The sequence below is a fragment of the Nicotiana tabacum genome, chromosome 24 (genome assembly GCF_000715075.1).
Source record: "Nicotiana tabacum cultivar K326 chromosome 24, ASM71507v2, whole genome shotgun sequence".
NCBI lineage: Eukaryota > Viridiplantae > Streptophyta > Magnoliopsida > Solanales > Solanaceae > Nicotiana > Nicotiana tabacum.
This window is the reverse complement of record NC_134103.1, coordinates 4,089,407-4,114,279: the sequence shown is the minus strand read 5'-3', so window position 1 is coordinate 4,114,279 and position 24,873 is coordinate 4,089,407. Positions and strand designations below refer to the sequence as shown.

The 24,873-nt window shown below is 35.3% G+C and overlaps 1 protein-coding gene across 2 annotated transcripts; it reads left to right on the top strand.

Annotated features, from left to right (window-relative positions):
- The first annotated feature begins 2,933 nt into the window (after window positions 1-2,933).
- LOC107803126 (amino-acid permease BAT1 homolog) lies at window positions 2,934-24,627 on the top strand. 2 transcript variants are annotated; one of them, XM_075248102.1, is made up of 8 exons: window positions 2,934-3,128; window positions 3,959-4,219; window positions 22,640-22,658; window positions 22,775-22,994; window positions 23,086-23,267; window positions 23,366-23,655; window positions 23,736-23,865; window positions 24,036-24,627. In XM_075248102.1, exons 1-8 carry the CDS (start codon window positions 2,971-2,973, stop codon window positions 24,396-24,398), a joined length of 1,623 nt encoding a protein of 540 aa, XP_075104203.1. In that variant the 5' UTR covers window positions 2,934-2,970; the 3' UTR covers window positions 24,399-24,627. The 2 variants fall into 2 exon arrangements, with proteins under 2 accessions (XP_075104203.1, XP_016482246.1); XM_016626760.2 differs by lacking the exons at window positions 2,934-3,128; window positions 3,959-4,219 and adding exons at window positions 20,297-20,684; window positions 20,795-21,055.
- Window positions 24,628-24,873: the final 246 nt, after the last annotated feature.

Sequence of the window (24,873 nt, the reverse complement as noted above, 5' to 3'; positions counted from 1 at the left end):
CCCAGTATAATCCCATTAGTGGGGTCTGGAGAGGGTAGTGTGTACGCAGACCTTACCCCTACCATGAGGTAGAGAGGCTGTTTCCAATAGAAACTCGGCATCCTTCCCTCCAAGACCTCCCCACCTTGCTCTTGGGGTGACTCGAACTCACAACCTCTTGGTTGGAAGTGAAGGTTGCTTACCATCAGAGCAAACCCTCTTGTCAAAGTGTAAACCAAATTTGATGCTCCACAATAGTGGCATGCTAAGATTTACTACTATAATCCTAGCCTCTTTAGTAATTTATTGTTAGATGATGATTTGTTTTCGTTATATACCATGTTAATTGTTAATACCAGAAGTGAATTCCAAAATGGAATTGGTAATCTTGTTTACCATTATAAAGCATTGTATCAAAATTTTAGGGGTTGTAATCAGTATGTACAACAAACGAATTTGCTATTCAATGGTCAAGAATATTAGATTGTTTCCTGCCCTTTTTTATTTTTCATCTTTTAATAACAAATGATGTCTCGTACTAACGTCGGATTTGGTGTGGTGACGTCGTTACCTTATTTTGTTCTTATATTGCCCTTCTTTATTACATCAAATATTCATATTTTATTTTTTACCCTACTTTTTATATAATAATTTTATTCCCTGGCCTATTTTTTCTTAGCAATGTTGCAAGTTTATTCTTTATACGGAAAAAGTCAAAATATGCCCTTGTACTATACGAAATTGAGCATTTTTCCCTTCGTTAATACTTTAGCTCAAGAATGCCCTTACCGTCACATAGTTGGTCCATATATGCCCTTAGTCATACAGTTGGCCCATATATGCCCTTTTCAAAACGGAATTCACCCAAACTAATTAGCTCTTTCGTTAATAGTATTAAAGTGTATTACAAACACTATTTCCTTTTTATTAGTACTTTTTTTTCTCTACCTTTCTCTTCTTTTCTTTTTTTTCTTTCTTTCTCCCTTATCCGATTTCCTTCATTGCTGATACCTTCTCCATTTTCGTCACCAATTTCACTTGACAAAACACATGAATTTCAATTACTAAGAAAATTCTCCCATAAGAATATTTTAATAGATCATATGTTTATCAATTTTTAAATTTTTACTGAACATATATTTAGTTATAAAAAATTTAACAAAGTAAGATTGAAATAATATTTATGTAACAAAAAACCCGAAAAATCCAACAAAATCGAACCAATCCAAACCGATATAATTAATTTGGTTTTGATAAAAACCGAACCACCCCGGTCCATGTACACCCCTAATTTACATAGTTAATAAAAAAAAATAAAAAATGTCTAGCTGAAAAAAGATGAAAAAAGACTAACAACTCAAATTTATAATACTAGAACTTGAACTCTGGGCTTTTAATCATTAAATTATCTTTATGGAAACAATTTAAATATTTTGGTCTTTTGAGTATTGTTAAATGTTGAAATGTTTTTATTATTTTAAAGTTTAAATCATAATTTTTGGAATAATTTAATTTTATTTATTTAGAGGGCCAGTGAAATTGGAACTTGATGGGAGAATTTTATGGGGTCTTATGGGAGAATTTTCTTAGTAATAGGAATTCATGAGAAAGAAAAGAGAAAAGTCAAGAAAAAAATGTACTAATAAAAAGGAAATAATGTTTGTAATATACTTTAATTCAATTAACGAAAGAACTAGTTAGTTTGGGTGGATTCCGTTTCGAAAAGGGCATATATGGGCCAACTGTGTAACTTTAAGGACATATATGAACCAACTATGTAACAGTAAGAACATTTTTGAGTTAAGTATTAACGAAGGACAAATGTTCTCAATTTTGTATAGTACAAAGGGCATATTTAGACCTTTTTCGTTCTTTATTTTATTGGTGTGACATCATGAAACGACATGATACGATACAATCTATCCAAATATCGTATTAATCAAACAATACAATACAATGTAGTTCATAGGACTGACAAGTGGGCTGGTCCCGGGCTTAACGGGCCCGGGACTAAACGGGCTTTTTGTAGGGACCGGGATCGTTAGATCCCGGGCTAAACAGTCCCGGCCCGCGGGCTAAACAGGCTAAGCGGGCCCTACATATTTAAAAAAAATAAAATAAAATAGATATTAGAGACAAAAGGATGCTAAAAAAAATATCTAAGACAATGTTTTGTAAATTTTATTATAGAATTGTGACCTAAGAATATATATATATATATATATATATATATATATATATATATATATATATATATATATATATATATATATCGATATAAGTAATAAGCTATATTCGATAAGCTATATATACATCTTATATACTATATATAAGATGTATATATAGTATAGTATAGTATATATATATATATCGATATAATATGTATGTGTGTATATATATATATATATATACATCTTATATATAGTATAGTATAATATATATATATTAAATGTATAAAAAGTTTGAGGTTAAAACAAAGTTGGGGGGTTAAATGACTTTTTTATAAATAGCCAACGGCTATATTTTAAAAAAAAAATAAAAAAAAATAAAAATATAGCCGTTGGGACCGTTTGGCCCGCTAAGGGACCGATCCGGTCCCTAGCGGGCTAAATGGTCCCGGGCCTAACGGTCCCAAATCATAGGACCGGCCCAGACCCACTAAAACCAGGCCAAATTATCCTGACCCATTTAGCCCATTTGGCCCGTGATCCCGGGCCTGGACCGGCCCACTTGACACCCTTAGTAGTTCATATGATACTTTATAGTATATTTTATGAAAAGACTTGTTACCATCTCTATTTTTCATCACAGACCACTTTTCTCTTGGACCAGTTAGATATACCAAACTTATTGGCCCCCCAGAACCTTTGACAACCAAGTTAATTGGCACATGCCAATTAAACCAAATGGGAGGGACCAAATATATATATAGAGAGAGAGTATTGATCATTGGTTCAAGAAATTAACTAAAACAAAGATAGAGGAAAAAAGATGAAAGCAGAAGGCTCAGCATTATCATCAGCTGGTTCTTATCATCGACTTGCTTATCATGAAGTTATTAATGATGATAATCAAAACAAAATTTTTACAAGTGATGACTCTCGTCTCAGACAATTGGGTTACAAACAAGAACTCTATCGTGGCCTTTCGTAAGTTCCTTCTTTATTTTTATTTTTATCTCTTCTTTCTATTGTTTCTTCTTAATTTACATTTTCTGTCAAAATATAGAGTCTGTGAATTTAGAATGAATGTGATATTTTCTTCATATAATTAGTACATAATTCGAGTTGAAACTAATATTTCAGTGGAACCATAGAAGCAGGCTTTTCTCTTCTTCTTTACCCAAAAATTGGTTTGATTGGCTCCAATTGATTCCCTCAGTATTAATGAAAAAAAATTAAATATTTAGTTCTTGAACCTTGACAATGAAAAGGCAGATAGGTATTTTCTTGAACCTTAAGTCCTTGACAGAAGTTCCTCTGATAGTGACAGGGGCTGATAAAAATTAAAATCTTAGAACATGATATAGATTGTAAAATATAAATCTAATTTGTCTATAGTTTCTTCTTTATTTGTTTTGATTTATTTATTAATAGGTATTCCAGATCAACTTGTGCGCATTTCAACTAACCTACCGACTACTCACTACCTTTTACCAACACATCTTTTGAGTAATTTTATCCATAGAAGTTTATGCAAATTAGAAAAATTCACCTAATGTCGCATCTGTTTGAATATGTTTTTTTAAAAGAGAAAAATAATTTTATCAATGAATCTTTACGGGTACAATTGTGTTTGCTCTCTTGATTCTTTTCTTCCGATAATTCTCCATGATTCAAATTTCAATGGCTTGAGCAGGGTATTTCTCAAATATAGAATGATGCGGACTTCCTTGAAATTTTTTATATTCTTTGTGAATATTTAATGAATTTATTAAATTTCGAGATGATCTAAATTCTCGACATATCTGTTTGAACAGGTTCATTGCGAACTTCTCATTTACATTCGCCATTGTATCAGTTCTTACGGGCATATCCACATTGTATAATCAGGCCTTAACTTTTGGTGGGCCTATAACTCTTGTTTACGGTTGGCCCATAGTTAGCTTAATGACACTTATTGTGGGCCTGGCCATGGCTGAAATATGTTCAGCTTATCCAACTTCAGCTGGGCTTTACTATTGGAGTGCTAAATTGTCTGGAAATTACTTCGGCCCATTTGCTTCTTGGATTACTGGCTGGTACATACTTTTCTTCTCCGCTCTTGTTGTTCCATTTTTGCCAAAAAAAAACTTTTCATATTTTAGAATTCCTTGATAGAGATTTTTATGCCAGTAGGAAATATAAGTATTTTTAATGCTCTTAGGCTTTTTTTTTCTTTTTTTTTGGGTTGTATAGTGCTTACATGATAGGAGGGTGTGGAAGTCGAGAATTAATTAGGGTAGAAGGTTTGCAGATAGTCGAGCATTTTTTTTTTTTTTTGTACCAGTAGTATTAGTGTTAGTTTTGTATTTTTTTATTCTTAGATTTCTATTACTAGCTATTGTTTCTTTAGCTTTGATTATCTTATTTTCTTGTTGTTGCTACTGCTTCTTTTTTCATCTTTTCTTGAGCCATGGGTTTATAAGAAATAACATCTCTACCTTCTCAAGGTAGGGGTATGGTCCGTTTAACACACTACCCTCCTCAGACCCCACCTATGAGATTATACTGAGTTTATTGTTGTTGTTGATAATGCTTGTCTAGATGAATTTTAATCGGAAAAACATGTTCACTAAGGTTTTACATAGCCGACCCCAACTTGTTTAACACCGAAATGTAATTGCTTTTATTGTTGTTATTATTGTTGTCTTAGTATTCTAGAATGCTTAGAATGTGATTAAAAGTTTGATGGTTCGTGTACGTAAGAATTATGTATGAGTTGATAATTTGATGCATAAAAGTGTAATTCATTCAACCATGCAAACTTGAGTTAGACAAGTTAGATTTGACATGTTCATCTTAATTGACACAAAATTTTGATACACTGGATTAGTTGATTTTATTTGGTAATAATATTTTGATGTGTAGTAATATATTTAAATTAGTTGATGTCTTATCTCGATGCGTCCGATGCACGTATAATTGCCTTTTGAATAATGTTGAATATAATCGACAACCTATACACTTTCATATAACATATCAGATGATAATGACCCTTCAAAATAAATTTTAAATGCCATTATGAAAATGTTCGTATTTTCGTGTAGGACAAACTCTTTGGAAATTCAAGATTTAGGATCAATAGTAAATAACCGTGATTTTTTAACATATGTATACATAATAAAAGTAAAAAATAATGAATTCAACTGAACCTACAGAATTTGTCCTATATCTGTCGATAATTAATTTTATTGATGAAATAATTATTAGGGTGTGTTAAACATATCGAGAATAGTTTGAATACTTCACTTAATACTATTTTAGTACCCTAAATTCTTATTTGAAACTAAACTTGTCAAAAAACACAATTTGTACTTCAGGTATATATAACTAAATAAAGCAAACTCCCCTTACTCCATATTTGCTGTGTAAAGACCAAAAAGTGACGTGGCCTAATGTATAGTTAGGTCCCAATTTTAGGTCTAGCCAAAAATAGAATGACCTCAAATATAGACTTTAAGGTAACTATTATTAGGAGTACTAAAGACAAATGATTGAATTTTGGGAGGGATTTTAAAAAAAATAAAAAAAAATAAAGACAAATGATTGAATTTTCTTCAACTAAAATGAGCAACTTCTATGTTGTGAATTGGTACTAGCACTAAAATAAAGGGCATGTTTTGTTTAGCCCCACTAAATTAATACTTCATCCTTATTTTACCTTTGGAACGCTGGTTAAGAAAATATGAATTCTTAGAGAAACAAAATATGTATTTACTAAATTAATCTTAAATAATTATTACCTTGACACATTAAAATATGTAAATAAGGGCAAATTTTAGAAAAATAAAATTAATTCATTCTTGATTATGTAAATGTACACTTATTTTGGACCAAAATAAAAAGGTAAAATGATCACTTTTTGTGGACCGGAGGGAGTATGTGTTAATTAGCAGAAGTTATTTCATAATTTGAATTTACGAGTTCGGGATTGTCACTGAATTTACTGACCGTTTGAGTTTTTAGCTTCTAAATTTAATATTTGTACATATTTAATATATATATATATATTGCTAAAACTATTGAATTCGGCTAAATTCATGTAGTGAAATGTTTTTCAAGGAAATTATTCCTGGTGGAATATGATTTACTGTGTTATTGTTGTATAAATAGGTTGGTAATATATGGTAATTATATAGGATAAGGTACGAGGAAAATGTTTATCTCTTACTCTTTAATTTGAAATCGTAATTTATTGATGTACTCAAAAGATTTAACTAATAAAATAAAGCTCCTGTATGAAAATAAAAAAAAGGTTAATTTGATTTGAAGGAATCTTTTAAATTCCATTATATTGAATCTGACCATTTTGCACGTGCCGTTGAACAAAAAATATGGAGTATTTTGTAACAGCAGTACATACAGTCCCTCTTGACTTTCCCAAATGCCAACAACCCCCAATCGAGATTTTATATCATTAGTAACTTAAAATTATTTCAAGTGAGATTAACAAAATTTATCCTATGGAGGAAATCCAACAAGTTACCTTAAATACAGGACAAAGTAAATTATATTGTTTTGCATACAACGACTAGAATGTAAATTCAGAACAATTATAAATTTATAATTATAAAATTTTATCACAATAAGGATTATTGCGGAGCAGCAAGTAGCAAGTAGTCATCCATCGTTGATAAAAGATCTCAAGTTTGAGCCTTACTTATTGAGTCGCCTTTATTAGGAATGGCTTTACTCCCTAATGTGAGACTTTTTTGGCGCAAATCCAGGTTACCCCCAATATGAGATTTTTCGGCGCGAACTCGAATTTAGTCAAACCTCAATGCGGACCGAATACAATAACAACAACAATAATAATAATATATTCAGTATAATCCTACACGTGAGGTATGGAGATGATACTATGTACGCAAATCTTACTTATACCTTGTGAAGATAGAGAGACTATTTCTGATAGACTATCTGTTCACAAAAAAATAATCGGATACCAGTAGTAGCAGTACTAGTCGGGCATTTTTCTATTCCTAGTTCCTTGTTTTTATACGACGTGTCATTATTTTCCTATTCCTAGTGCTTGCGTGATAGGAAGGTGTGGAGGTCGAGAATTAATTAGGGTAGAAGGCTTGCAGATAGTCAAGCGTTTTTTTTTTTGTACCAATAGTATTAGTGTTAGTTTTGTATTTTTTTTATTCTTAGATTTCTATTACTAGCTATTGTTTCTTTAGCTTCGGTTATCTTATTTTCTTATTGTTGCTACTGCTTCTTTTTTCATCTTTTCTTGAGCCATGGGTCTATAAGAAATAACATATCTACCTTGTCAAGGTAGAGGTATGATCCGCGAAACACACTACCCTCCCCAGACCCCACATATGGGATTATACTGGATTTATTGTTGTTATTGTTATTGTTATTGTTGTTGTTGTTGTTGATAATGCTTGTCTGAGATGAATTTTAATCGGAAAAATATGTTCACTAAGGTTTTATATAATCGATCCCAACTTGTTTCAGACTGAGATATAATTGCTTTTATTATTGTTGTTATTGTTATTATTGTTGTCGTCGTAGTATTCTAGAATGCTTAGAATGTGATTAAAAGTTGATGGTTCGTGTACGTAGGAATTATGTATGAGTTGATAATTTGATGCATAAAATTGTAACTCATTCAACCATGCAAACTGGTGTTAAATTTGTCATGTTCATCTTAATTAACACAAAAATTTGATAGACATGATTAGTTGATTTAATCTGGTAATAAATTTTTGACGTAGTAATGTATTTAAATTAGTTGCTGTCTTATCTCTGATGCGTTTGAAGGACAAGTTACCAACAATATTATGAAGCACGTTTAATTCCCTTTTGAGGGCTAATGGAGCTACTAGGCTGAGAGTGGGGTCTTGGAACATAGGAACTAGGGGCGGGGTGTGAGCAGTTTCAAACTTTGATATTCTCGGAGGGTGGTGGACAGGAACATGGTAGGTATCTTAGTTGATAAGGACCTCCGTGAACTAGTTGTGGAGGTTAGGAGGGTGAATGTCAAGTTGATGACTATAAGCTAGTTCTTGGAGGTTTTACTTCGAACATAATCAGTGCGTGCGCACCCCAAGCAGGCTTGGATGAGGAAGTCAAGAGGCGTTTTTGGGAGAATTTGGATGAGATGGTGCGTGCTATCTCGCATACCGAGAAGCTTTTCATAGGAGGAGATTTCAACGGCCACATTGGAACGACGTCTGGGGGATACGATGATGTGCATGTTGGCTTTGATTTTGGAGATAGAAATGGAGGAGGAACGTCTCTGATAGACTTTGCTAGAGCATTTGATTTGGTGATAGAAAACTCGAGTTTTCCGAAGAAGAGGGAGCACTTGGTCACCTTCCGGAGTTCGGTGGCCGAGACTTAGATTGATTATTTACTCTACAGGAAGTACGATAGAGGTCTTTGCACGGATTGCAAGGTCATCCCGAGTGAGAACCTCTCGACCCTTCATAGGCTCCTGGTCATGGCCTTGAGATCACGAGGAAGAGGAGGAAGAGGAGAAAGAGGGCGATGTATAGCCAACATAGGATGAAGTGGGGAGCCTTGACAGAAGCTAAAGCGTATGAGTTAGGGGTCACTATGCTCTTGGAGGTCAAGAGGGCGATGTATAGCCAAAATATCATCTTTTTTTTTTTTCTTCCTGTTCATTAGCCACGATAGGTGCCACTTTCTTATGGAGTGCATACAATGTTGTTGTGAGACTGTTGTTACAAGACCATTTCTTCCTTATGTCACTATGCTTAAGTTGAAGCTTTCTTCCTTATTTCCTCAAATAGTCTTTCTTTGTAGTACTTAAGGAGACCTTCTGGCTCTTGTAAAGTTACGAGCTTGTTATATTGTATACCTGAAGGAATTTTTGATGTTCTTACTCGCCTACAAATATCCTAAGTTATATACCTTTGTGCCCTTGTTCTCGTAGGGTTACTTCTAAAATCAAATTTTGATTGTCTCCTTAGTGGCACTCTCTCTTATTTCCGTAACACTTATACGTTACCTTTAATTACTCCAACTCCTATCTGAATATTTCTCAAGGATTACAATGTCATTATATTTGCGAGACTGAATTCCCTATGTTGGGTTTCACTATGTTTATCTTGCACAACCTGCTGATTTGTCTGTATCCTCTTGTTTAACCATGGCTAGGCTCTTCCTGAATTAACTACTAACTACACGTTAGTCCATTCTCATATCTATATTATGCGTAATCTCTCTTGGGTTATATCTTTTGTCTTAACTTACCCCGCACACTGGCTCCTTATGTATTCAGTGTTCATTTGCACTTATTTATTAATAACATCTAGTGATGGAACCCTTACTGCCTCTCCCCGTCGTCATGCTTACATAATGTTCTGGAGTCATATCATATCCGTAGGATCTGAATAAATGCAATCTCATTCCTTTCGCCTTTTTATCACATTCTTCCTTTACTATTCCATAGTTACCTTAACCACATAACTCTGACTTAATACCATATCCTACCATCTTGCCCCCTTTAGGGGAGTACTAACATTTGTTGCTATGAAGATTTACCTATAAATGTTTCACCTCTTCATATTTGGCGTCTTTTCACATCTTCACGAACTCTTACTTGTCTTACGGTAACTCTTCTGTACCAGGGATAATTTAATTTCTTACACATAAAGGTGATACCTAGTGTAACTGGCACACTTAGTCCCTTACGCTTAACTCTTCTCACATCGCTTGTTTTAGTGAAACGTCTTCCTGGATGACCTTTAAAAGCTATTCTTCTGTTGTCCATTCAATTATCGCCCGGAACACAATCTCTGAAATTCTCACAATGTCAGCTATTATCAAATCCTTTGGTCCCGAATTCAAGTTTAGTTTATCTTATTCACTAGCCCATACTAATTTCTATTACTCTGGGGGTCTAACTTTTTCTTCTGGTAATCACGTATGAGTCACCAACTCATTTCTCGAAATGGGGACATGACTTTATGGCTTATACTCCTTTATCGTCTCAAGGCATGTAACTTCTTGTCTTTTCCTTCACTTGACTATAGAATTTGTAGTCCAGTCATATTTTGATTTACCGTTATCATCTAGTTATCACATCTTACTTATAATACTTCATTTAATTTCTTCTTATTCTCCTGCTAATATTTCTGTTTATCACATTATGATGAAAACTTCTTCAAAATATTCTTTCACTTTTAGCCCCCCTTAATTCAACTCACTGGCTCTTCGGGTCGCCTAACACTCTCTCTTTACTAGGGACGAGAGCCATACAAAGGTAAATATTTATCTCTTTTAGGATTCCAATGCCAATCTTCTGAAATTTCTAAACATTCTAGTATTCATATTTGATTGTACTATTCTAGAGTGCACCATCTGGGTGTCTCACAAGGAGAACCATTACCACGTTTGCAATATCCCTCGAAAATATGAGCTAATGATAACAATCCATCCATAATTTTGGGTTACTCTAACCCCAGCTGGATGCCGATATCCCATCCTTCTCTTAAATTATATCTGTTAGCTCCCACAGGGCATAACTGAAATGGGTGTTGTCAAGTGAATATATCTTTGTTATTGTTGAAAGTAACTCAGAATGCTTATATTTCTCTGCCTGAATTGTAAATACAGATAATCTTCACTAACTGGGTACCTCGTATCCTTCTTCATCTAACTTCTTTTACTTGTTGAAACTTATATCTACCTTCTGATTCTCTCGTTGCTTTATACCATAATGGTAGATAGATATTCATGCCTTAGGGCTCCTTATCAAGAGGCTCACACGTCGTAGTACACACATATCTACCGAAGGCCTTACATTTACTCATCACAAGCATGATGCAAAATCGAGTTCCTCTGACTCAACTCTTTCACAACCACATTCAATCTCTTACCAACTGTCTTTTTGGATGTAGATGTCGTTGTATAACGAATAAAATAGAATTTAGGAATTTGAATTTATTACAACTGAGCTCTACCACACGATCTAGAGTAAGAAGAAAGAGTGACAGTCCTAAATGTCATATAGCCTCTTGCTTATAAGTGTGGTGCACAACACACCCATAAACAAGACTCTACTAGACACGACTTGTAGACTCCCTATGACAGAACTGCTCTGATACCCCTTCTGTCACGTCCCAAACCGATGGGCTGCGACTGGCACCCGGTACCTTACTCAACCGAGTACCAACATAACGTATCTTTTTGTATCATGCTATCATACGTAAATGAGACGGAAAGGCTTCCGTAAGATAACTAGAATAAAACATGTAATACCAACTTGGGCCTATAAGACCAAAATGATCACTCGTACACTAAACATAGGCCGACAAGGCCATACAATCTTTTACATACATGACATATGTCTACAAGCCTCTAAGAGTAGATAAATACCATAAAGGCCGGGACAGGGCCCTACCATACTAAACAATACACATCCAAATCATACTGACCAAATAAGCAACTCCAGAGCAAATTGAGCAACATCTTTCGCTGAGCTGATAGCCTACTTGTAAAACTCTCAATCTGTCTATCGGGACTTGCGAGCATGAAATGCAGCATCCCCGGGCAAAAGGGACGTCAGTACAAATGAAGTTCCGAGTATGTAAGGCATGATAGTAGTATATAAAAGACATGAAAGAAACATGGAGTAAAGAACTCAACTTGTAATTCTGAATAGCTCTGTGAATCATGAAAATTTATAATATCATGCATGTGCGTATAAATGACATACCATGCATAGGTATATGCGTACATAACATCATCAAGCCTTTGAGGGCATTCCATCATATCATCTCAGCCACTGTGGGCAAAATCATCAACGTATACCAGCTGATCAGGTGGTGGTGCGTATATAACGCCATAACCTTTTCCCATATCCCATATACATATAATATACACGTATATAATGCCATCTGGTCATGGGTCAATGTACTTGTATACATGAATGAAATGCATAAGAAGTACATTAATAAGATTTCTCAAAATGTCATAAGATCACTATGCCTTTGATTAATATCATGAAATAAACTCTATCAACTTGGGTATATTTCTGAGACCCATGAACATGTGATAGAATAATAAGACACATGGGAAATCAATAATATAGACATCTCTAGTATTTCTATGAATAGAGTCATTTATGAAAGTTGCGTATTTGCTCGTTTCGTTTGTATCGTACGGATCATGCCAAAAAGGAAATGAGGGATAGCCTTAACATACCTTAACTCCATTGAGTCCTTAATACCTTCCAAGAAATTCTTCAAACAACTCAACCCAATCTACCACATCATAAGGAAAGCAGTGCTGAGTAAAGGCTAAGTTCACAACTTAAACTAGTAGCTCGTTTATGTAAATTTGGGCAACATCTCCTCTGTAACTAGGCCCTCTTCCAATACCATATACCAACAACAACAATAACAACATGTAAGAATCATTTTCCAACCTTATATTCATCACAATATACCACAAAACATCCCAACACACCCTAATCACTTCATACATAGAACGACAACCAAAGTAGTGTCAAACAACTAAATAAAATGTAACGACGAACGACTAGCCCACCATTCTGTTATTATGTGGTGTTTCTCCACACCATTTTTCCTCCAAAACTCCATTAAACAGTATAAAAATATACAGCCCAAAGGCAACACGACACAACCCACAAAAGAGTCCACTACAAGTCAAATAATTCGAACTCACGCCTTCCGATCACCGTCCCGTGAGTTCTAACTATTAGGAAACAAATTTATCAACATTCCTTGATATTTAAAAACTTAAATACAGAAAGTACACATTTTCTTAATTATGAAATACCTTCCAAAACTCAAACTATAAAGAAAAAAAGAGGCAATATAGCGATACTTACGTCATAGGGATCGTTTTAATGTTAACGCTTCTTGATTCCGTGCCCGGGATGATAATCTTGTTTGAAGCTCTTGGAGAGAGATTAAGAGTAAAGTAAAGGGTGTTATTTGGGTGTGTTCTCTGGAAAAATAGAGAAAGAGACGAGATGGTATGTATATATCCCATTTTTTTTAAAAGTAAAAAAGGTGCTACTTGGTACCCTATGATTGGCCTTTGTTCCAATGCTTATAACTTTTTATCCGGGTGCCGTATAAATGAATGGTTAAGAGCGTTGGAAACTACATTCCAAGACCTTCAATTTGGTATATAATATGTCCCAAAAGACCTCATATAGCACATGAAATTTATTTCTCAAAACGCTCTGTTACAAGGCAAATCCTTAATCGGTTTTTCTGCAACTTTAATCCGATTTTTTCCAAACTTCATATTTTCTATCCAAACATCATATATAGCCATATTATGACTTTAAAATCATTTCAATCATTATTAACAAGTATCATATTCATAAGTCACCTTGAGACACACAAGGTGTAACACTAAAAAAGAGGCAAAGCTAATAGTTACGATGGGCAAGACTGCAGCTTTTAGTCATTTGTATGAGGAACACGAGGGCCGAGGTGGGGATAAGAGGTTTTTCAGGTTAGCCAAGGCGCGATAAAGGAATGCACGTGACTTGTACCAAGTGAAGTGCATCAAGGACGAAGAAGGTAGAGTTTTGTTGGATGATGGGCTTATCCGTCGTAGATGGCAGACCTATTTTCATAGTCTCTTGAACGAGGAGGGGAACAAGAGCATTGTACTGGGTAATTTGAAACTCTCAGGGAGTCGTTGTGACTTTGTGTATTGTAGGCAGATTCGAGTTGATGAAGTTGAGGGGGTTATGTGTAAGATGAGCAGGGGCAAAATGACCGGGCCAGATAAAATTCCGGTAGAGTTTTGGAAGAGTATGGACAAGGCAGGCTTGGAGTGGCTCACTAGGTTATTGGAAAGGATTCGGGTGGGGGAGCGTCTACCTCCTCTCCCAAGCCTGATGAATGGCAAATGGCGCTAGATCTACCGGATAATCAAGTTGTACCGGAATGTCGAAGAAGGAGAGAGCAGGCAGCAGTGGTGAAGCTGGATGCTCGAAGTCATTTTAGATACGGCAAGACAGCTCAGGAGGAGTAGAAAGTTGCCACAACCTAGGAGGGGTTTATAGGAAGCCAAAAAACGTGAGCCTTTTTACATACTTCTTAAAGGGGGAGAGCGCCAGGAGAACGTCGAGACGCCATCAGTTTGGAGCGCGAGGCCAGCAGAGCAAGGCAAAAAGTGGTCTCAGGCATTCCAACTGCATGAACGTAAATCTTATCTATGTCACAGGTTTGATGATCGCTAACGCACACAAAACCAATCTCATAACTTTTTTTGCAGGCAGAAGGAAAGAGAAAACGAGCGAAACGAAGCGGAGCGAGGATCTACTTGGAATTGGCTGTCAGTGAATCCCAAGTATGGTCTCTTCGGTACAGGTACGGACTTTGAGAAGACGGCCTTTTTCTTTGACTGTGTGGAATAAGAGCGGGTGCCTTTCATTTATCAAGACTAGATAAACCAAAGCAGTCTACGATAGTATCTTCACCCTTGCACCCCCTATGCTATTATACTTGGACTAGGGGCCTCCTTAATGTCATGTTTAGAACGAAGAAGATTCCTGAAGAGTGGAGGTGGAGCACGGTGGTTCCTGTATACAAGAACAAGTGATATCCAAAATTGCAATAACTATCAGGGTATCAAGCTGCTTAGCCATACTATGAAAGTTTGGGAGAGAGTGGTAGAGCTTAGGGTGAGGAGAAGTGTGTCTATTTTCGAGAATCAGTTTGGGTTTATGCCAGGGTGTTCGACTACAAAATCCATCTATCTTGTTAGGAGATTGATAGAGCAGTATAGGGAGAGAAAGAAGAACTTGCATATAGTGTTCATCGACTTAGAAAAGGCGTACGATAAAGTATCAAGGGAGGTTTTGTGGAGATGTTTGGAGGCTAGAGGTGTACATGTTTCCTATGTTAGGTTGATTAAGGACATGTATGATGGAGTAAGGACCCGAGTGAGGACGGTGAGTGGGGACTCAGACCATTTTCCGGTTTTGATAGGGTTGCATCAGGGGTCGGCACTCAGACCTTTTTTGTTTGCTCTGGTGATGGACGTACTGATGCGCCACATCCAAGGGGAGGTGCCGTGGTGCATGATATTTGCAGATGATATTGTATTGATTGATGAAATGCGAGACGGTGTGAACACGTAATTAGAGGTATGGAGGCAAACCTTGGAATCTAAAGGTTTCAAGTTGAGCATGATCAAGACAGAATACTTGGAGTGTAAGTTCAGTGGCAAAACTCAAGGAGGGGAAGGGAAAGTATGGTTGGACTCGCAGGTCATCCCTAGGAGAGGGAGTTTTAAGTACCTTGGGTCTATTATTCAAGGAGATTGGAAGATTGATGAAGATATCACACATCGTATTGGGGCGGGATGGATGAAATAGAGACTCGCTTCTGGTATTTTGTGTGACAAGAAGGTGCCACCGAAACTTAAGGGTAAGTTCTACAGAGTGGTGGTCAGACCAACGATGTTGTATGGGGTTGAGTGTTGGCCAGTCAAGATCGCTCATGTCCAGAAGATGAAGGTAGCAGAGATGAGGATGTTGAGATGGATATGCGATCACACCAGGTTAGATAGGATCAGAAATGAGGTTATTCGCGACAAGGTGGGTGTGGCCCCTATTGAGAACAAGATGCGAGAAGCGCGACTTAGGTGGTTTGGTCATGTGAGGAAGAGTACAGACGCCCCGATGAGGAGGTGTGAGAGGTTGACATTGGAGGGCCTACGAAGAGGTAGAGGTAGGCCAAAGAAGAGGTGGGGAGAGGTGATTAAGCAAGACATGGCACAACTTCAGCTGACCGAGGACATGACCCTTGATAGGAAGGTATGGAGGTCGAGGATTAGGGTGGTAGAGTAGGTAGTCTAGAGTGTTCATAACAATAGTATTGGCATGCAGTCTTGCTTTCTGTTGGTAGTAGGTTTTTATGACTAACCGTTGTTTCTTTCTTTGTTGATCACATTACTATCTTGTTGTTTTTATTCTGTTTTTATATGACTTTTTGATATTGTCCCTCCTTGTCTATATTTTCATTAATGTGGTGCTTATACTTTCCTGAACCGAGGGTCTATTGAAAACAACTTCTCTATCCTCACAAGGTAGGGTAAGGTTTGCGTACATATTACCCTCCCCAGACCCCACGATGTAGGATAATATTGGGTATGTTGTTATTGTTTAATTCCCTTTTGAATAATGTTGAACATAATTGACAACCTATAGCTTTCATATAACATATCAGATGATAATGACCTTTTAAAATAAAAATAAAATGCCATTATGAAAATATTTGTAATTTCGAGTAGGACAAACTACGGTTATTTAGAGACAAGACGGAAGTGACGTGGCCTAATGTATAGTTAGGTCCCAATTCTAGGTCTAGCCAAAAATAGAATAACCTCAAATATACACTTTAAGGAAACTATTATTAGGAGTATTAAAGTCAAATGATTGGATTTTCTTCTAACTAAAAAAAGAACTTCTATGAGTTAATTAGGGGTGGGCATAATACTGGCTGAACCAAAAAAATCGGTCGAACCGAGTATTTCGATTTATTCGATTTTGATTTTTCGATTTATTCGGTCGGTTTGCGGTTTATAATTTTAAAAAGTTCGGTATTCGATTTTAACGGTTCGATTTTCGATTAAACCGAAAAATCGATTTTTTTTACTCTTAGTCCCTTACAGTGTTACTCTTTCTTAGTCTTAAAGCCCAAAACTAATTCTCAACCTAAAGAAGCCCAATCCATTGGATATTCTAACACAAACACAACTTTAGTTTCCGTTCATGTATTAATATATTCAGAAAAGAATAATTTTGAGCCAGCATATTTAGACTTAATTACTGTTTACTCGGATTGCTTTTCACCAAATTGAATGAGTGTCTACTGATTTGAAAGTTTAAATTATTTGGTGAGGAAAATTATTTATTAGCTTAATTTATGATTATCCTGTCCAAGATATTAGAGTTATCGTGAGATATTGCTCAACACTTGTGATTATCCTGTCCAAAAGACGACATAATTAGCTAGGTGGTTGCAAAAAATGTTGTATAGCATTTTTGTCTCACAATTGAATTTTAAGTCGAGAAATAGGGTTGAGCAGTGCACAACTTACTGAATTCTAAAATCAGTTTCAGTTAGCTAATAACTTGATTTTTCGTGCTGTCTAAACTTCTCTATTTTTGTTCTACCTCTACATAGTAAGTAGGATATTTTGTGTCAATCTTTTTGGAAGTTCCCGTCACATTATGTATCAGTAGCCGGAGTAACTCAGTAAGATATTTTTGTCTTTTTCTGTCAGCAGTAATCTATTTTCGTTGTTTCGTACTATATATTTTTGCCATTTGAAATCGAAAAATCGAACCTATTAAACCAAACCGAACATGAATAAATCGAACCGAACCGAAATTATTATGCTTCGGTTTTGCTTATTAAAATCAAAAATCGAAAGCCGAATCTAAATTTTACAAAACTGAACCGAACCGACCGATACCCACCCTATTGTGAATTGGTACTAGTACTAACATAAAAGGCATGCTCTATGTTAGCCCCACTGATTCATGTGTTAGCATAGGTGAATCCATAATATGAATTTTATAAATAAAAAATTACCACTAAATTCATTGACCATTTAAACTTTTAGGTTTTAAATTTAATATTTATATTTATATAGTAAAATTCTTTACACATATATGAGGTAATTGTATAGGATAAGGTTTGAGGAAAATGTTTATCTCTTACTCTTTAGTTTGATATCATATTTATTGATATACTCAAAAATTTATTAATAAAATAAAGCTCCTTTATGAAAATAAAAAAAAGGTTAATCAGATTTGAAGGTATCTTTTAAATTCCATAATATTGAATCTGACAATTTTGCACGTGCCGTTGAACAAAAAAAAGGAGTATTTTGCAACAGCAGTACATACAGTCCCTCTTGACTTTCCCAAATGCCAACCCCCAATTGAGATTTTATATCATTAGTAACTTAAAATTATTTCAAGTGAGATTAACAAAATTTATCCTGTGGAGGAAATCCAAAAAGTACCTTAAATGCAGGACAATGTAAATTATATATATATATATATATATATATATATATATATATATTTATTTATTTTTTATTTATTTTTTATTTTTTTTAATTTTATAAAATGACTAGAATGTAAATCCAGTTCCAACAAGAAGCCCGCGAAGCCCGGGACCGCTTAGGACCGGCCCGCCTAGGATAGGCCCACTTAGGACCGAGCCCGCGAAGCCCACATAGGATCGGGCCCGACCCACATGCCACCCTTATAGGAAGGTATGGAGGTCGAGGGTTAGGGCAGTAGAATAGGTAGTTTAGAGTGTTCATAACAGTAGTATTGACACCCAATCTTGCTTTCTGTTGGTAGTAGGTTTGTATGACTAACCGTTGTTTCTTTCTTTGTTGATCACATTACTGTCTTGTTGTTTTTATTCTATTCTTATATGACTTTTTTGTATTGTCCCTCCTTGTCTATATTTTCATTAATGTGGTGTTTATACTTTCCTGAGCCGATGGTCTATTGGAAACAATCTCTCTATCCTCACAAGGTAGAGTAAGATTTGCGTACATACTACCCTCCCCAGACCCACGATGTGGGATAATACTGGGTATGTTGTTGTTTAATTCCCTTTTGAATAATGTTGAGTATAATTGACAACCTATAGCTTTCATATAACATATAAGATGATAATGGCCCTTTAAAATAAAAATAAAATGCCATTATGAAAATGTTTGTAATTTCGTGTAGGACAAACTACGGTTATTTAGAGACAAGACGGAAGTGACGTGGCCTAATGTATAGTTAGGTCCCAATTTTAGGTCTAGCCAAAAATAGAATAACCTCAAATATACACTTTAAGGAAACTATTATTAGGAGTATTAGAGTCAAATGATTGGATTTTCTTCTAACTAAAAAAAGAACTTCTATGTTGTGAATTGGTACTAGTACTAACATAAAGGGCATGCTCTATGTTAGCCCCACTAACTAATGTGTTAGCAGAGGTAATATGAATTTTACAAATAAAAAATTACCACTAAATTCATTGACCATTTAAACTTTTAGGTTTTAAATTTAATATTTATATTTATATAGTAAAATTCTTTACACATATATGAGGTAATTGTATAGGATAAGGTTTGAGGAAAATGTTTATCTCTTACTCTTTAGTTTGATATCATATTTATTGATATACTCAAAAATTTAATAATAAAATAAAGCTCCTTTATGAAAATAAAGAAAAGGTTAATCAGATTTGAAGGTATCTTTTAAATTCCATAATATTGAATCTGACAATTTTGCACGTGCCGTTGAACAAAAAAAAGGAGTATTTTGCAACAGCAGTACATACAGTCCCTCTTGACTTTCCCAAATGCCAACCCCCAATTGAGATTTTATATCATTAGTAACTTAAAATTATTTCAAGTGAGATTAACAAAATTTATCCTGTGGAGGAAATCCAAAAAGTACCTTAAATGCAGGACAATGTGAAATTATTTATATATATATATATATATATATATATATATATATATATATTAATTTTATAAAATTATTAGAATAAATCCAGAAGAATGGTAATTATAAAGTTTATCACAATAAGTGTTGTGGTGGAATTGTCAGTAGTACTTCATTGTTAACAAGAGATCTCATGTTCGAGCCTTGAGTATTGGGTCGCCTTTATTAGGAATCACTTTACTCATAATGTGAGACTTTATTGGCGCGAATCCAGATTACCCCAATATAAGATTTTTCGGCGCGAATTCAAATTTAATTAGATCTCAATGCAGATATCGAATAAATAACAACAATAATAATATACTCAGTATAATCCCACAGGTGAGTGTGAGAATGATAATGTGTACACATATCTTATTTCTAATTTGTAAAGTTGGAAAAATTGTTTCTGATAAACCATCGATTCAAGTAAAGTATAACCACCGAAATGAAAATTTTAAAAATAATAACAATAAAACTCTATATTTTTCTTTTTTAACTAAAGACAACTAGGATTTGAGAATATTCTTACCAAAGAAAATCATTGCTTCCAATAATTCAAATGATTTCCGATCTTGTAATTATGAGCTCATACAAATAAAATACAGCATGGGTCTCTACTGTCAACTTACGTCACCAATAACATAAGGCGTTCAAATCTTTCCCTACATTTATCGCACTTTCTGTTTTCTTTCTTTGACCATACTCTGCTCTTCACACTTCACAACAAACCACTAAAATACCAAAATCAAATAAACAAAAATCATTTGCACAGTTCTGATTTGCCATTTGACTGTAAATCTTTGTCTCTCTCTATATATATATCTGAAAAATCCAGCTTCCATTTATAGATTTATTTCTCAAAATTCCTAAACTGAAGAAAAAAAAGGGATTGTGAAGAAGGCAAAGTTGCAGTGGAAAAAAAAAACTATGGGTTTCGAAGTGGAAAAATCAGAAATTGATTCAGGCCATGCACGTCTTCACGAGCTAGGATACAAACAAGAACTCAACCGCAATCTTTCGTAAATACCCACTTTCAGATTTTTAAACAAAATTCTAAAATTTTCGATTTTCTTATATTTTAGACATTTCTACTTACCTTTTTTTTTTTTTTTTTTTTTTTGGATTTTAGGGTGTTATCGAATTTTGCGTTTTCGTTTTCTGTTGTATCAGTGCTTACTGGATTAAACACATTGATGGGAACTGGTTTGAATTTTGGTGGGCCAATTTCTTATGTTTATGGATGGCTAGTTGCTGGTGCTTTTACTATGTTTGTTGGATTATCAATGGCTGAGATTTGTTCTTCTTATCCAACTTCTGGGGGTCTTTATTATTGGAGTGCTAAGCTTGCTGGTCCAAGTTGGGCACCTTTTGCTTCTTGGATCACTGGCTGGTAATTATTTTTTTTTGTTTTCCTGTTTAGTCTTTGCACTGTTTCATACTCACTTTATTTCAATTTATGTGACTTATTTCAAGCTTCTCACACAAGTTCAAAGTTAACTTGTTTTTAAATAAAGAAATGTGTTATAGTATTATTTTTGAAATGGATTAATAAGACATAAATTGGGATGTGAATATCTTTCTGGCACTTCGTGTTGGTGCTACTCGTTTCTATTATACGGCCTCTCTACCCTCCCAAGCTAGAGGTAAGGTCTGCGGACACACTATGCTCCCAAGACCCTACTTGTGGGACTTCACTTGATCTGCTGTTGTTGTTGTTGAAGACCATTTTTGGCCTTTCTCTGGTCCTATGATCATACAGCTTTCAGTTCTTGGACTTCCTCAATTCTAGTAGGATTCAGCTTGTTGTTATCTTGGAGTTGTCAATTTTAAACTGTCTGGTTTATAAGATAAGAGTATATTTCACGTTTATCTGAAGAGGAGAGCAAGTTGCAATTTCTTAGCACATTAGATTGTGAAGTTTTTAACATGTTTGTCTGCTTACTGTTTAGAAGGGCATAGTTTCACTGTCCTTACAACTACTCTTAGTGTTAATCAAGGATGTGCCCATTATCCACCGAGTTTTGAACCACGCACCACTGGCACTCGGAATTTCCCCGTTATCAAAGAAAAAATAAGTCAAGCATAGCACTGGTATTCCACCCTTAGTTGACAGGCTACTGGCTAGCACAAACAAGCTTTTTGTGTTGATTGAAGCTCGGGCCTTTTGCTTTAGCTTGATTTGATTTGATTAATCTTACAAATATGTGAACTTGTATTTAACTCCACGGCTGTTCCCAAGTGCTGATAAGGGAGGAGAATTGTAGTAGGTTCACGGTCAATGTTAAAGTAGTCAACTTATGAGACATCTCATAGTAATGATTCCTCTATGTATTGGGATGAAATGGGTCCAAATGGAGCCGAATACATAGAGGATTCATGTTGTTGACTCCAACTAGTTTGGTTTTGAGGCATATTTGATTGATTGATTGCTGATCTGATTAACCTACTTTGCATTTTGGAAACAATAACCCAATCCATAGTTATGCTTGATTTCAGCAAAACGCTGTTCTTCTGCAATCCATAGTGTGAGAAATGCACAATTCAAATATGGTTTTGATTTTTGACAACGAGAGTGAATGTTACGGAAACATTGCAGCTGCTCTAGGGCCTAAATTGTCAATAAGTTCCTTAACTGTATGTGCTAGTTTCAGTTCAAGGCCGCTAGCCGTTAAATTTCTTAGGAGATTCATTGGCTAGGAGGGCAAAAAGACAATAAATAAAACAGGGGGAAAGACAGAAAAATGTCTATCATCTACTGACTTTCAACATTAAACTTAATGGACTATGAGATCATTCATGTTAAGCTATACTGTGTTTCTCTAAGTCATCAGCATAAATAGTACACTCTTCTGTCAGCTCATACCTGTGTTTGTTGTGCTACAGTCAGTAGTCATAAGTTATTTTTTGATAAAAATGATGGCTTCTTTTCATGTTGCCTCCTTCTCAGTAAAACTCCTTTCCTTTTCATGTGCAGGTTTAACATTGTTGGTCAGGTATCATGAAGAATTACTCATATTTCCATTCATAACTTTAGTGTCTCAACTGGATTTAGCTGCTTCATTGTGTAAAATTGAACCACTCTAAACAATAACGGACACTTTGATTGCAGTGGGCTGTCACGGCAAGTATAGATTTTTCCTTGGCGCAGTTAGTTCAGGTGATGATTCTCCTTAGCACTGGTGGATTAAATGGAGGTGGATACCAAGCCTCTAAATACGTTGTTATCGCACTCCACGGTGGAATTCTGCTTTTACATGCTATATTAAACAGTCTTCCTATCTCATGGTTGTCCTTCTTTGGACAACTAGCCGCTGCATGGAATGTTTTAGGTACATTGAAGTAGTCCTTCTTTTCTCTGTTCGACCTCAAAATATTACGGAATTTTGCGTTCTCTCAGCTCTGAGTTAATGATTATTACAGGTGTCTTTCTTCTTATGATTTTGATCCCAATGGTCTCAACAGAAAGAGCCAGCGCTAAATTTGTGTTTACTAATTTCAATACTGACAATGGGGATGGAATTAACAATAACCTCTACATCTTCGTCCTCGGACTTCTTATGAGCCAGTATACGTTGACAGGTTATGACGCTTCTGCTCATATGGTGAGTTCTGCTTACTTTTCCTTCTTAGCAACTTCTGGTTCAAAGTGATTGCGAGTAGATTTTAAATCTTGTTCTTCTCTATTGATTTTGTTTTGCAGACAGAAGAAACGAAAAATGCAGATAAGAATGGGCCAAAAGGAATAGTAAGTGCTATTGGCATATCAGTTCTTGCTGGCTGGGCTTATATACTTGGTATAACCTTCGCAGTTACAGATATCCCGCATCTATTGAATAAAAACAATGATTCTGGGGGTTATGCTATTGCTCAAATCTTTTACGATGCATTCAAGAATAGATACGGCAGTGGTGTTGGTGGAATCATTTGCTTAGGTGTAATTGCTATTGCCGTATTCTTTTGTGGTATGAGCTCACTAACTAGCAACTCGAGGTAAATATGCTTGATCAGAGATTATTCCCGTTTATGCTCAGATTCTTTAGAAGAGCTACTGATGAAAATATGTTTTGCAGGATGGCTTATGCATTCTCCAGAGATGGAGCGATGCCATATTCGTCGTTCTGGCATAAAGTAAACAAGCAAGAGGTTCCACTAAATGCAGTCTGGATGTCGGCCTTTATAGCATTTTGCATGGCATTGACGGTACAAAATTTTCATACTCCAAACAGAAACCTAAGTAAAATAGGAACAAACATTTCATATCAAGAATCAACACTACTGATTACCTAATATGTTTTCTTGATTCATAAGTTTGTTTGTTTCGCGCCCTTCCACCTACTAATACTTCTTTTTTTGGTCTATTTCAATTATAGTCTCTTGGAAGCTTGGTAGCATTTCAAGCCATGACATCGATAGCAACAATTGGGCTCTATATTGCTTATGCCTTGCCAATCCTATTTCGAGTGACTCTAGCTCGAAAGTCTTTCACTCCAGGTCCTTTTAACTTGGGAAGCTATGGGCTCGTTGTAGGTTGGGTTGCAATATTTTGGGTTGCACTCATTTCTGTACTCTTCTCTTTGCCTGTTGCATACCCTATTACAGATCAAACTCTCAACTATACTCCTGTCGCGGTCGGTGGCCTTCTCATTCTTGTTGTTTCTTCTTGGATCTTCAGTGCTATACATTGGTTTAAAGGTCCTATTACCAATTTAGGAAACTCTAGTGAGGAAGCATAGAAACTAGAATTCTTTGTAACTAGACAATGTTGATTTGTGTATCATACTCTTGAAGAAATGCAGGGTAAGGCTGCGTACGATAGACTCTTGTGGTCCGGCCCTTCCCCGGACCCTGCGCATAACGGGACTTAGTGCACCGGGTTGCCCTTTACTCTCTACATTCTCTCCTTTTTTCTTTTATTTTTGTTTTACTGTGATATTTTTTGCTACAATACTTTGCATTTTTGGACTAAATTCCTCCAATGAAGATTAAGTATGAAAACCATTTAGTGAAAGCAGACATTTCTTTTTAGATAATTGCACTTTTGATCCCTCGGTTGAGAGTAAATATTGATTTTGGTCCTTGTGATACTTCTATAAGCATATTTACCTTGAATTAATTAAATTCTATTTTTTTTTGTCTCTTTACATATGTTATATTTATATTATTTTTATGACTATATTAGTCGTCAAATTTGGAGTAACAATACTAATT

Coding starts and splice junctions, on each gene's coding strand:
- LOC107803126 (XM_075248102.1), top strand. CDS start 2,971: ATGAAAGCAGAAGGCTCAGCATTATCATCAGCTGGTTCTTATCATCGA. Junction 22,995..23,085: donor CGCTGCATGGAATGTTTTAG/GTACATTGAAGT, acceptor TGATTATTACAG/GTGTCTTTCTTCTTATGATT. Junction 23,866..24,035: donor CATTTTGCATGGCATTGACG/GTACAAAATTTT, acceptor TTTCAATTATAG/TCTCTTGGAAGCTTGGTAGC.